This window comes from Delphinus delphis, chromosome 20, assembly GCF_949987515.2.
Source record: "Delphinus delphis chromosome 20, mDelDel1.2, whole genome shotgun sequence".
NCBI classification, from domain to species: domain Eukaryota; kingdom Metazoa; phylum Chordata; class Mammalia; order Artiodactyla; family Delphinidae; genus Delphinus; species Delphinus delphis.
The window spans coordinates 45,651,578-45,666,264 of NC_082702.1; the positions used below are offsets into that span (position 1 = coordinate 45,651,578).

Consider the following 14,687-nt stretch of genomic DNA (forward strand, 5'->3'; position numbering starts at 1 on the left):
ACTCAAAATGGATTAGAGACCTAAGTGTAAGACTGGACACTATAAAACTCTTAGAGGAAAACATAGGAAGAAAACTCTTTGACATAAATCACAGCAATATCTTTTTTGACCCACCTCCTAGAGTAATGGAAATAAAAACAAAAATAAACAAATGAGACCTAATGAAACTTCAAAGCTTTTGCACAGCAAAGGAAGCCATAAACAAGACGAAAAGACAGCCCTCAGAATGGGAGAAAATATTTGGAAACGAATCAACGGACAAAGGATTAATCTCCAAAATATATAAACAGCTCATGCAGCTCAATATTAATAAAACAAACAACCCAATCCAAAAATGGGCAGAAGACCTAAATAGAGATTTCTCCAAAGAAGACATACAGATGGCCAAGAAGCACATGAAAAGCTGCTCAACATCACTAATTGTTAGAGAAATGCAAATCAAAACTACAATGAGGTATCACCTCACACCAGTTAGAATGGGCATCATCAGGAAATCTACAAACAACAAATGCTGGAGAGGGTGTGGAGAAAAGGGAACTCTCTTGCCCTGTTGGTTGAAATGTCAATTGATTCTGCCACTATGGAGAACAGCATGGAGGTTCCTTAAAAAACTAAAAATAGAGCTACCATATGATCCAGCAATCCTACTACTGGGCATATATACCCAGAGAAAACCATAATTCAAAAAGACACATGCACCCCAGTGTTCATTGCAGCACTATTTACAGTAGCCAGGTCATGGAAGCAACCTGAATGCCCATCGACAGAGGAATGGATAAAGAAGATGTGGTACATATATACAGTGGAATATTACTCAGCCATAAAAAGGAACGAAATTAGGTCATTTGTTGAGACATGGATGGATCTAGAGACTGTCATACAGAGTGATGTAAGTCAGAAAGAGAAAAAAAAATATCGTATATTAACGCATATATGTGGAACCTAGAAAATGGTACAGATGAACCGGTTTGCAGGGCAGAAATAGAGACACAGATGTAGAGAACAAACGTATGGACATCCAGGGTGGAAAGCGGCAGGGGGGTTGGTGGTGGTGGTGTGATGAACTGGGCAATTGGGATTGACATGTATACACTGATGTGTGTAAAATTGGTGACTAATAAGAACCTGCTGTATAAAAAAATAAATTAAAAATTAAATAAATAAATTTAAGACCACAAATCTCAAGTGGACTCTCAGATCTGCCCTAGTATATTTGCCCTCCATCTCTTCAAGATAGCTGTTTTATTGCCATTACCCCTCTCCAAACCTCTGAGACACTTTCCTCTTTCTCATTCTCAGCTACTGATCTCTCTTTTGGCTTCATGGAGAGCACAGCAACAACCAGAAGACAACCACCTTATCCTCCAACCACCAAACCTACCAGCCAACCTTCATTCTCACCTGGTGCTATGCCTTCCCTGCCCCAGAGTAACTGCCCCTGCTCTCATCCAAAGCCTGCCCCTGCTCTCATCCAAATCCTACCCCTACACATGAGCACTGGACTCCACCCCTTCTCTCTCATTCAAGGGCTCAATCCCTGCAGTTGTGTCCTCTCTCTCATTTGTTTATCTCCCCTGTCTGTTGAATCCTTCCTGTCATCATCTATGCATGCTGCATTACCTCCCAACTTTAAAATACTTTCCCACAGCCCCAGATCCCCCTACAGGTATTACCTCATCTCTCAGCTCCTCTCCATAGCTATTGCTCCAAAGGGTTGCTGGATGATTGCGTCCTTGTCCTCACCACCATTGTCTCTTCCACCTATTCCAGTGAGCCTTTGTCCTCACCACGGCACTGGCTACTCTTCTCAAGGTCATTGACCTTCATCTTGTCCAATCCAGTGGCCAGTTTTCTGTCCTCACCTCACGTGACCTCTTTGGCAGCTGATAACCCCCTCCTCCGGGAAACGCTTTCTTTACTTGGATTTCAGAACACCATGCGCTTCTACTTTCCCATCTGCCTCATTAATGACTCTCTCCACTCCCCCAGTTTCTCCATCTCCTCCAGATTCCTAGGTTTTCAGAGTAGGCTAGGACTAAGTTATCTACTCTTTTCTTTATAGATGATCTCATCCACTTCATTTCTTAAAGATATTTTCAGTATCCTTATGACTCTTAAATTTCTATCTCCAGCTCTAATTTCTCCCCACGCTCGGGTTCATATATCCAAACTCACATTAAATATCTCTACTGAATGGCTTCAAGATGTCTCAAAATTTATATGTCCAAAAATTGACACTTATTTACCCCCAAAAAAACAAAACACTTATTTACCCCCAAAAAAACAAAACAAGAGAAGGCAAATGTTCTTCCTTCAGTCTTTCCTGTCTTAATAAATAACTTCACCACTTTCCAACTTGCTCAGGTCAAAACTCAAGGAGTCATGCTTGATGCCTCTCTTTCTTTCATATCTCTTGCCAAATCCTATTGGCTCTACTTCCAGAATATACCCTGTATCAGCCACTTCCATCATGACTGTCCTTGTCCCTGCCGCCATCATCTGCTGCCTTGACCACAGAGATATCTAACTAACTAATCTTCCTGCTTCACTCTTGTTATCCTGTGCAGGTAGAGTGGTCTTTTAAAAAGCAAAACAGGATCATTTATCTGCCTCAAACTTGCCAACAACTTCCCATAATACTTGGAATAAAATCCAAATTCCTTACCGTCCTGCAAGCCCTGCATGTTCTGGCCTGACTGTATCTTCGACTTTAAGCCTGACCATCTTCCCCATTGCTCACTCAGCTGCAGTCGCCCTGGGCTCCTGTGTGCTTCCCACACACCCACAGCACACTCATGATGAGGGACCTTGCTGTTCCCTTTCACAAAGACCCATCTCTCAGGATCTGGTCTCTAAATAGCCGTTGTTAAACCCTGTCATGGTTCTTTATTCCCTTAACTGATTGTTTTCTTCCTTGCACTCATCACTATCTGATATTATATCAGTGATCTGTATATTCATGTGCTCCTTTTCTGTCTCCCGCCCCCCATTTGAACACAAGGACCACGTGGGCAGCAACACTGCCAGCCTCGTTTGTGGTTGTATCCCTGGTACTAGAGGGGTCCCTGGTGCATCAAAAGTGTTCAATGAATATTTGTTGAATGCACGAACAAATGTTTGCTGTTCGGTACACGTATAAAGCACCTTCCACAGTGTTCCTGCTTGAAGGTTACAGCAGTTCTTTTAAGTGAGATAGGAATCTTCCATTTTACAGTGCAATCCCCATTTTACAGATGAGGAAATGAGACCCAGAGAGATGAGATGATTTTCCCGAGGTAACATGGCTCGTAAGTGTACGAGTTGTTGGAACACCAAGCTGGGTTCTAACTCTTGATCCTTCTTTCTCTGAACAGATTTCCTCCAGCCCTCTCCCCTCAGGACCCACACAGCGCCGGCTCAGCCTCAGCACCAGTATTGGAGGTGATACCGGGCTTGTGAGCTGCGTGCTCCCTGAGGAGCTCTTCACTCAGATCCTGGCCGAGCGTATTCAGGTACGTCCACACCCACCTGCACAGAGATGCAGGGCTCACACATCGTCCCCATGCTGTGGGCTGAGATTCTGAGCCATCACCCACCCACAGCAGCTCAGAACCCAGGGGTCTTGGAGAGGAAAGATGGGTTTCTTCACCCTCTTTTGTCCTTTGGACACAGCCCTTGTCAGTCTCTGACCCTGGCTCAGTCTGCTGCCTGAAGCCACTCACCTTAAAGGACCAGTGGGCAGAAGGTAGCGCCTTCAAAACATACACACACAAAGACAGACTCATGGTACAGCCCTACAGTGGTATGTTAAAAATTATAACGTGGAGCCATGAAAAGTTAGAATTTGGAGCTATGTTAATTGTGGTAAAGGTAAGTTTTCAATATGTTGTTAACTGAAAAAAGCAGATTATGAAGTAGTATGTAAAGCACAATTATATTTCTCTAAAAATATTTACAAATGTATATCATACACATAGTAAAAACACTTAAAGTACATGTTAACTGTGGTTATCTTTGAATAGCAAGATTATAGGTTTATAACCTTCATACCTTTCTGAATTATTTTATAATGATATATTGCTGTTAAAATCAGAAGCACAATAACTGTTTCTTTTTGCTTTGATTTTTCATAAGTGGTGTACAGTTAAAAGAAAACTAGATCCGCAGGATTTGGGAGTGTTTGCTGCTTACGGCTTACAGAGAACTAAATTGTTCACCGTGTCCTAGAGTTCTGTGTTTGCTTTGGTTTTCGAAAATGGGCCACACTATTAATTGCGCATTTAAATATAACAAAATTAGACTTGAGTTTCCCGGAAGAGGAGGAATGTCATCACCAGAAGTGATTCGTGTTAAGGTCTGAACTCACTACTGCATTAAAGGTACTGTTGCTCTCAGGTGATTTGAGCTAAGCGGTCTAGTAAGTGTGCAGGTGTTTCCTGCACCCAGATAAAGGCTGAGAATCATTGGTAAAGCCCACAGTAAGCCAGGAGAGCCGTGCTACTCAAAGTACTGGCCTCTGATGAGATGCGGAGCTGGCCCTGCTTCCTTTATTGACAAAGCCTTCCTACAAGGCAAAGAAAACCAGCAGCTAAACTAAATAGTGTATTTACTGATTGTCGTAGTTGATTTTCTGACACAAGATTCTTGTCTCGTCAAAAACTGGTAGTATTCAGTTCCTAGCCAATGGTGGCTAGTCTGTGCACTACACTTTAAGTAACACTGCTGCACAGCCAAGGCTGTTCTACAATAGCTAATGTTATCAAAACCATTACACTCCAAGGCAGGAATACCACTAAGGAAGATACAAATGGCCCATCTGCTACAGCTGCCCTTGCTGCATGGGGACACCTTTCCTTTGCATCTTCCTTCCCTGTACTTCATGGATCTTCCCAGACCCTCGCTTTAACATTTAGTTTGTCTTCTTTATCTCTATAGAGACAGAATAAATCCTTTACTCTACAAATATGTATGGTAAAGATCTTTCATGACTGCTAAAATGTTTTTGTTTTTCTCTCTTATTTAATTACAGCCCCTGGAATCTAGCAGGTGGAAGGGCAGTTGAATGGGATTTTCATCCAGACCCAGTAGGTCTGCAGAACCAATTGCAGCACCAGTAAAAGCACCAACAAAAGAACAAGCAACTTTTCTCCTTAGAGAACAGATGATCTTGTGGCCACAGTAACTGTCTCTGCTCTCTGGTTTCAGCTGAGTGACTGCTACCGAGGAGTGGTGTTTGACAGCCTGGAGACGCTCTTTGCTCAGAATGCGGCTTCGGCTCTCCTCTGCCTGCTGAAGGCCATTGGCACCCGGGAGCATATCTATGTCATCAACGTGGCCCAAGATTATGCAGCCATGAAGGCAGAGGAGAAGGCCAAAAAGGAGCAAGAAGGCAAGCCCATACCCTCCTAGGCTGTCCGTCCCAAGCCCTACAGGTCTTTCCTTTAAACAGAGCTCTAGGCTTTTTACAGTCCTTCCATGTCATGGTTTACATGAAACTATTACATTTGCCATCTCATTGGCACCCCGCCTCTGCCCTGGAAGGTGGCTGGGAGTTCTTATTTCTACTTTTCATGTGAACGAACTGAGACACAAGTGACCTTTTGAGAGATTATAGAAGGAAGGATGAACCCAGATCTTCTGACTGCAGGCACCTTCCTCTTTCCCCCATCACACTGCATCCCTTCATCTTCTCTGTAATTACAGCCTAGCTGAGGGGACCCGATCACAGGTCCCATCCTGACTCAGTTGACGCATTAGCTTGTCGGTTTTAAGTCAACTGTGCATTTCCTGTAAGACCAGAGGTGCTGATCACTTTATGAAACAATTTCTACATCTTAGCCTACTGTGTACCAGGCACTGCAGCAGACATGGTGTACACTGTAAATGTCTTTAAATGACACTTTGGGTCATTTAATCCTCACAACAACCCTATGAAGATTGCTGCCCCAATTCTACAGATGAGGAAAATGAGGCTCAGAGGTATCCAAAGTCTTGTGTAAGGTCACATCGCAAATCAGTAAGATCTGTGTAACTCTGAACCCTTTTCTTTTTTGTCATTACATCAGTGGCCTGGAAAAAATTTTCAACGATTGAAAAATACATACACACACACAAAGAAAGTAATGTTAGCTTAAGTTCCTGGTTGAGTCAGAAGCAGACCCAGCTTGCCGCATCACTGCCCTTCCTAACTCAGCCTTACTTCCCTCTTCTAGAACAATCTACACCAATCATAATGCTTTTCCATTTAAGGAGACATTTGCAAACACTGAGCTCTCTTAGTTCTTAAACAGAACTCAAAGATTGCTTCCTTTTATTCTCATGCAGAGAAAAATTAGAAAGAACGACCAGGCATCTCTCGGCAGTATTTCAACATCTAGATTCCTAGTTTTCCAGAAAGCTCATTTCCCCTCAGTGATCAACTTTTAGAAAAAAGTATCTCTTTTCATTTTCTCAATCATCTGTAGATTGAGGTTTTAGTTTTTCACAGTTTCCATATGGACTCCTAGTCCCTGAATCATTTTTAAAAATCCAGAGGGAGCGTACAGTAGCAATATTATTATATTAAAATCTAATTTTTATTGAACATTTATGAATGTGCCAGGCGCTGGGCTAGGTACCTTACACGATTGCTTATTTGATCTCCACAACAGCCCTATGAAGGAGGAATTATCATTCTGACTTGTTACTATCCCTCGGTAAGTGTCAGAGAAAGAACTCAGGATGTAGATCTCCGAGGCCAAAGCTCAACCTTACAGAAATGTCAGGTGAGAATGTGGTGCTGGTGAAGGTGCAGAAGAAGCTGAGTGCCTTCGTGCCGAGGGTGAGCCACACCTCAGGACCTGTAGGGTGTGGAAGGCGGTTCCCCTTGGTCTGCAAGTGGTTGTTTCGCCCTGAGCACTTTGGGGGCATATGTTAATAATAGGTAAAGTCAGTGCGTGGTATGTTACTTTGCTCCTATAACAAATTACTTCAAACTTGGTGACTTAACACAGATTTATTATCTTACAGTCCTGGAGGTCAGAAGTCCTAAAATTGAGGTGTCAGTAGAGCCACGTTCCTGTGGAGGCTCTAGGGGAGACTCCTTTCCCTTGCCTTTTCCAGCTTCTAGAGGCTGCCTGTATTTCTTGGCTCGTGGTCCCTGCCTCGCAGCTCTCTGACCCCTGCCTCCATCGTCACATCTGCTTCTCTCCCTCTGCTTCTTCGTCACATCTTCTTGGGCCTGACCCTCCTGCCTCCCTCTAGTGGGCCTCTTTGATTGTATTGGGCCCACTCAGATAATCCAGGATAATCTCCCCAACTCAAGGTCCTTAATATAATCACATCTGCAGAGTCCTTTCTGCCATGTAAGCTAGCATATTCACAGGTTCTGGGTATTAGGACGGGGACCTCTCTGGGGCCTCTATTCAGCCTGCCACAGATGGAAACCAATTTGGGAACTGTGTGAATGCAGGAAACCCCACCAGCGATTAGGAATGCCGCCTGTGGCACCAGCCACCTCTCACTGTCACACACCCTCCGCAGCCTGTTTAGGCTGAGAGCTAAACCACAGGGGACCCCTGCAGCCAAAGCTGCTGAGTGAGTTTTCCCCACCTTCCTGTTTGTTCCCCCGACAGAACACAAACGCAGGGAAGCGCTTCAGAGAGAGAAGGAGCGTCTGCAAAACATGGATGAGGAAGAATATGATGCCTTGACGGAGGAGGAGAAAATAGTGTTCAATCGAGAGGTTCAGCAGGCCCTCCGGGAGAGGAAGAGAAGGTCAGTGTCAGGGGCTTGTCAGAACGGAAGCGCAGCCCCGGGGAGCAACTTCCGTCAGGCACACGGCCCATCCCAGAGACCGTGGTCATCCGGGGTGGAGGAGCGGGGGAGCAGTGGCCACAGGAGACCCAGGAGGATGAATTGCTGAGAGCAGAGACACATATCTTACACATCCAGGGTGCTGGTTGCTGCAGCCTTGCCAGGTCTCCATTCTCCTCTCCTTCCTTCTTTCTTGGAGACAGCTGGGACTCAGGGAAAGGTTATGTAATTTGATGAGGGGAGGGGCTTCTGGCCCCTGTGCTGTCCTGGGGCTCCTGCTGGCTCCCCGTGACAATTGTGACTCATCAACTTCTGTGCTCAGGTATCCACAGCTGGTGACCCAGGGGACATTCTTGTGACATGGGCATGGTGGTTGCCCCTGCATAACTCAGCCATTTCTCCTCCTTCCCTGGCTACCATCTTGGCCTTTGGTGGTGCTGTCCATTCCCTGAGGTCTGACCGCCTCTCTCACTTGATCCTCAGCCTGGGCAGTTCATCAGAGACCCTGGGCAGGCTCCCAAGCCAGTCCTCTCAGCCACCTTCTGTGCCTATCCCTGGGGACCACACAGGAACGACTGGATCCCCTCCACACCACCCAAGACACTTAGGCCACTATCTCGGGCCATCTCAGATACAGGTGGACAGCGAGAAATACGTCCTTTCTGCCCTCAGGTCTTCAAACATGCCAAGGGAGGGGGTCCTATTTCCTATCCCTCCTTAGGATTCCAAACATTGGAGGGGGAAGGCCAAGATGCCTGCCTACAATTTAACCCCCTTCTGTCCTCTCCCTCCACCTCCAGACTCCTCCCACTGGCCCCAAAAGAGCTTTCATGTCCTCTGCAGTATGCAGTACACATACCCTCATCTCTTCTCCTGCATGGTCTACTGTAAATATGCCCAGTCCTCCAGACGTATGCAAATCCCAGCTTTGGGATTTCAAAGGAGTCGCTTTTCTTTCTCATCCAGTTCATTACTTTCAGGCGTTCATCTCACAGTGGACTTAGGAAATGCAAATCTGATCCTCCAAGGTCAGCAGTGACTTGTCTGTATCACACACACACACACACACACACACACACGAAGTAATGAAGTCATGATGAGTCAACTTCAGTGGACAGAGAGCCACAGCAGCTGGGGACAACTAGGGATTCCCAGAGATGAAAATAGATGGATTTCATATCTTCAGAAATGCTATCCCCTCCACTCTTGTTTGTACTTGGTGCCCAGGCTTGCTGCCCTCTCTGCCATTAGCAGCAGGGCAAACACGTTTGAATCCATAGCTGGAAAGGAAAGAAAGAGAAGGAAAGAGAGGAATGTGGCCTTCAGCTCCAGCACCATGGCTCCGAGCTAGCCAGGGTGGGGACTGCTCTTAAAAACACCATTTCTTCTTATCTAAACCTACGACGTGAGTGTAGGAAGGAAGCTGGGCCTCATCTGTACCGATATCAGAACGATCTTTGAAAGTTGCTTTTTAAAAGTGCTAACATCAAGCTTATTTCCAGCCCTTGCCTCACTCTCCTGTGAAAGGAGTTTGGAATAGAAATACAGATTAGTTGAGAATTCCACTTAGTTGAGCTTCAATTATCAGTTTTGCTGAATGACCATTCAAAGATAGACGTGAGCCGTCCTCTCCTCCTTTCTTTCCTTCTTTCCTTCTCTTCCCTCCCTTCCTTCTTCCTTCCTTCCTGTATACCCAGCTTTCTTTGTTCCTTCTTTTTATGCCCGAGAAAGCTCTGCCCCATGTCCTCCCACCACGTGATCCCAGGCAGGGGAGGGGCTTGGGCAGGAGGGCCTCTGGACTCTGTTTTCTCTGCCTGGCTTGATGAAGGGAGCTGGAGAGACTGTCAAAGGAGATGCTGGAAAAGAAGCTACAGCAGGAGCTTGAGCGGCAGAAGGAAGAAGATGAGCTAAAACGGAGGAACAAAAAGCCAAAGCAGGGACCCGTGAAGGAGGAGCAGCCCGTGAAGAAATCTCAGACACCAAGTCGGCAGGTAGCAGCCCTCACTCATCCCTTAGCAAAGGGCAGGCACAGAGGGGTCCACCACTGCACCCGGCCAGTCAGCCCAGCACACTTCCCCTCCAAAGAACTGACCCGAGACTGTGTAGATGTTGTGGTGGTGCAGAAGGTAGGAGGAAAGGGACCAACATTTGTTGATCACTGACTCTGCCTCCAGGGCTGTCTTATGCTTCGCCTAATCCTGCCCTTTTGCGTCCTGCTGTCCCTCGGAGCTTCATAGACATGAACCCCATCTGAGGTTGAACAGGATAAAGCCATACCGGTTGTGTGTGAGCACAGACCTGGCTCTTTCCACTGTCCCCTGCAGTCCCCTGGATGGTGCTAAATAGGCTAGTAGGAAAGAGTTGCCTCCAGTGAGCCACCAAGTCAGTGTGTTCAACCAAGGGCTGATCCTTGCCAACAGTCAAGGGAGATGCTCCAGCATAAGCTGTCCTTGCGTTTATCAGCCTGCCAAGCTCAGCTGTCACGTCTCTGCCCTCCGTGATACAGGAAGGGCAGAACGGCCAGAGCTGTGCCCAGGATGGCGCTGGTGGCCAAGGGGTGTGGCTAGCTGGTGTGCACAGCGGCCATTCCAGCATCGAGAGTTCTGAGGGTGAAACTAAAGCCAGACTCCCAGACGAGGTGCAGACCGATCCCAGGAGGTAGACATAAGGGCAAAGGACTCCGTGTCCAGGGATCCCCATCAGGTAGAGCTCAGGAAGGAGCAGGGTCTGAGTGCACAGAACTTCGGCACCAAAACAGGCACAAGAAACAGCAGACCTGGAGTTCAGACTCCCGCAACCTTCCAGGTACAAGTCCTCCCCTCGGCAGGCCTATTCGTCCATGCAAAATCCACTTCTGCTTAGAACAGGGTGTCCAAACAGAACTCTCAGTGTCTTGGCAGTGACCTACAGATGGGGAATAATACAGTAGGCGCCAAGCCCCTCCCCTCCCTACACAACTACGGTGAGACACCCCCGCCCCGCCGGCAGACAGCCTTGCCAGCGGTTCTCTCAAGGCTGTAGAGAGGGCCAGGTGGAGGAGGAGCTGATGCAGTGCGGTGAGGTGAGTAGCCAACCTGGGCCGCTGCCTCCAAGCCTGAACTTAGGCAGGAACAGAGCTGTCACTGGGCTGTACTGCAGACAGTGATCATTAGACTGAACTGGACTTTATGTCATCAAAGAATGACCCAAAAGCCTTTGAAGCCTCCCAGAGGAGTTCATTGGAGAAGAGAAAATCAGAGCCCACAAAGCAGGTTTAAAAGGGCAGTAAGAAAGAGAATAAGGTTGGCTTCTCTATGCCAGCTTCATTATATAAATGCAGGTTTGTTTAAAAGGCTGGAGTGCAGCCAGATTCTAAACCCCCATCTGTTCCCAACAATACTGATTATATACATAACCTGTATAATTTTAATAACTTGACATTAAGAGACCCTTTACTCTGCGGCAGACACTATTATAAGCTTTTTTAAAATTATTTTTACTGGAGTATAGTTGCTTTACAACGTTGTGTTAGCTTCTACTGCACGGCAAAACGAATCAGCCATGCATATACATATATCCCTTCCCTTTGGGATTTCCATCCCATTTAGGACACCACAGTGCATAAGCAGAGTTCCCAGTGCTGTACCGTATGTTCCCATCAGTTATCTATTTTATACATAGTATCAACAGCGTATATGTGTCAATTAGAGAGAGTCATACAGAGTGAAGTAAGTCAAAAAGAGAAAAACAGATATCATACATTAACATATATATGTGAATTTAGAAAAATGGTACAGATGACCTTATTTACCAAGCGGAAATAGAGACACTGGCATAGAGAACAAATGTATGGATACCAAGGGGGAGAGGGGTGGGGTGGGAGGAATTGGGATTGACGCTATTATAAGCTTTTTACATGTATTCACACATTTAATCTTCAGTAGTCCTCTGAGGTACTTATTAATATTACTATCAACATTATACAGATAGGACAGAGATGTGAATTGCTCACCCAAGATCACACAGCTAGCAGGCTGTGCGACCAGGATTGGACCTCTACACTCTGGCCTCTCCCGAAGAGAGGATCATTTTGGGGATCCTTTCCCGCTGATCCTTCAAAACAGCAGCTCTCAACCACAAGTGCACATCACAGTTGCTGTGCACCTTTTACCAAGTGCATAATGCCAGGCCCCAGCCAGCTGTATGACAAGGAAGGACCACAGAACGGCTATTTTGAGAAAGGCCCCCAGGCGATTCTTAGGCACAGCCCTAGTGTGAATACGAGGTGCCTGGAATTGTATGAGGCCTTCTTACAAAACTAAACACCCTCTTGCTCTTCTTTATGCGATTTGCTCTCCCTTAAAGAACTCTTTTAAGAATAATTTATGTGTTTTGCCTCCTAGATTCTTACTTTTTCCAAACTAGAGCTGAAGAATGACGCAATAGAAAGAAAAGTCTCTGTTAGGGAGCAGGTGGCTGCGGAGAAGGAAGAATTGAGCAAGAAGAAGAAGAACCAGCTGTCAGATATCAGCATGCTTGGGTTTCCTCTTGCACAGGAACAAGAGGACAGCGAAGGGGACTTCTGGAAGGACACTGACAAGAACATGGCCCAGAAGTTTAAGACCTATGAGTTGTCTCTGAAGGATATCCAGAACATCCTCACGTACTGGGACCGGAAGGAAGGAGTTCTGCTGCATCATACCGCGGCCGAGGATGCGAGCCATGAGTCCGGAACCGACCAGCGCCAGGTTCCGCCGTCGTCGTCGGGTGGTCGCCGAGGCCGCAAGGACCGGGAGAGGGAGCGCGCGGAGAGGGAGCGCCTGGAGCGGGCGAGGGCCGAGAGGGAGCGGCTAGAGAAGCTCCGCACGCAGGAGGAGCGCAGCGAGGGGGGCGAGAGCAAGGAGGAGGACCACGAAGGGAAGAAGGATCTCGGTGTGCCCTTCATAAACATCCAGATGCCCGACTCCAAAGGCTCGAGCTGGAAGCAGGCCCTGGAGAATGACAGGCTTCCCAAAGCGGAGCAGGTACAGGCTCTTCTCCAGGATGGGAGCCAGGGAGCTGTGTGGTGCTAATCCTCGTAAAAGTGTTGCTTTCAACACAAAATCCATATCCCCTTTATTCCATTAATCTCTGATGCCCCTTTGGATATAAGACAATAATGCCTAAAAGGACCTTTTTCTATGTGGTGAAACATCCACAGAGGGTTCCACAGATCTCAGCTATTCCATCTAGCCTCGTAAAAAGCCACCTGTAAAGTTGATTTTTAACATTGACAGTCTTATGTTGGGGGTTGGCAAGGCAGGTATACTTTGGGGTGACGCAAGTGGCTCAACTATTCTAAAATTTCTTTCCCACAGGCTTCCTCCAGTGACAGAAATTATACTACCAGACAGCTTTTTGTTGCTAGAAACAAAACCATTGCATATCTAGAAGCCCCTTTGGCAGTGGTTTGGAGGGGATGATTACGATAGCCTTTTGTCCAGGGACAGACTTTCTCTGTGAAATGCCAGAAAGCAAATATTTGAGGCTGCAAGTCATACAGTCTCTGTCTTGATCCCCAACAATATGTAAATGAATGGGCGTGACTCTGTTCCAATACAACTTGATTTACAAAAGCAGGTAGCAAGTGAGATTTCACCAGAGGGCCACAGTTTGCCCACCTCTAGTTTAGTTTTTTTGTTTTTGTTTTTGTTTTTAATAAATTTTTTTTGGCTGTGTTGGGTCTTCGTTGTGGTGCACGGGCCTCTCATTGCGGTGGCTTCTCTTATTGCGGAGTACGGGCTCTAGGCACGTGGGCTTTGGTAGCTGTGGCACACAGGCTCAGTAGTTGTGGCTTATGGGAGCTAGAGTGCAGGCTCTGTAGTTGCGGCACACGGGCTTCGTTGCTCCGCAGCATGTGAGATCTTCCCAGACCAGGGCTCGAACCCGTGTCCCCTGCATTGGCAGGTGGATTCTTAACCACAGCGCCACCAGGGAAGTCCCTCTGGTTTAGTTTTTATCAGAAACTAGATGCAACCTTAAAAGGTAGGGAGTGGAGCCAGAGAGGAGTCCTAGGTCAGACTGTAGCTTAAAGAACTCCCTGCCTCTGTTAATTTAATAAGTGGTACAAATTATTCATCCCTTTCCTCACAGACGTTCTAAATCCTGGGAGTTAACTCTAGCTACATGTTAGTCAGGAAGTGTCTTCTGCTGTCTGACCCAGAGAATTAGAAACACAAGATTACATGAAGGTAGTTACTTGCTAGGCCTAACAGCCCATATAGTCCATAGAATGGGCACTCAGATGGCCTAATTGTTGTGATGACAACAATTAATCAGGGGATAGCATCCTTATTCGCAGGGTTTTACAAGCTGAGAAGGAAGTTACTACTAGATTTTCAAGCCATCTGCTCTGGAGAATGCTCTCATTTATCATATATCAGAGTAGAATAGGAAAATGCTATAGGGATAAGTTGTCTCTCTCTCAAGTCTCTTTTTTTACTTTTCTCTTCATTCCCATCTTTTAACCCATTCCCAGAACCTTTGGTGGGTCTTTTTTTTTTTCTTCTTCTTTTCTGTATATGACCTGCTCCAGCCCTAACTCTCTTTCACCTTTGGAAAGAAAGAACACTTAAAGGTAAAAGAAAAATTAACAGGGGATCTGAAAATAAATGAAACAACTCTATGCTATAGACATCAGAACCTGAGGAGCTGGTCTCTTTAAACGGAGATTGTTTTTGAGTGCCTACTGTGTGCTAGGCCATGTGCTATATCGCCCTGGTTCCGGTCCTAATGGGCTTTACAGTCCAGTTGGCAAAGACAGACAGTTATAATAAAATGACAAGCGTTATGATAAGAGAGGGAGCCCGCAGCCCACGGCAAGAGCCCCAGCCGGGTCTGGGGGCGTGGGGATCTGGAAGGACCTGCAGAGCTGTGTCAGAGACCCTTTACATGCT

The 14,687-nt window shown here is 46.4% G+C and overlaps 1 protein-coding gene across 1 annotated transcript in view; it reads left to right on the forward strand.

Annotated features, from left to right (window-relative positions):
- The window catches only part of HYDIN (HYDIN axonemal central pair apparatus protein), a 432,285-nt gene that overhangs the window by 339,350 nt on the left and 78,248 nt on the right, over window positions 1-14,687 (forward strand). The window contains 5 exon segments of the mRNA XM_060000506.1: window positions 3,354-3,491; window positions 5,185-5,368; window positions 7,593-7,734; window positions 9,602-9,764; window positions 12,156-12,776. Coding sequence (XP_059856489.1) covers window positions 3,354-3,491; window positions 5,185-5,368; window positions 7,593-7,734; window positions 9,602-9,764; window positions 12,156-12,776 — 1,248 coding nt within the window.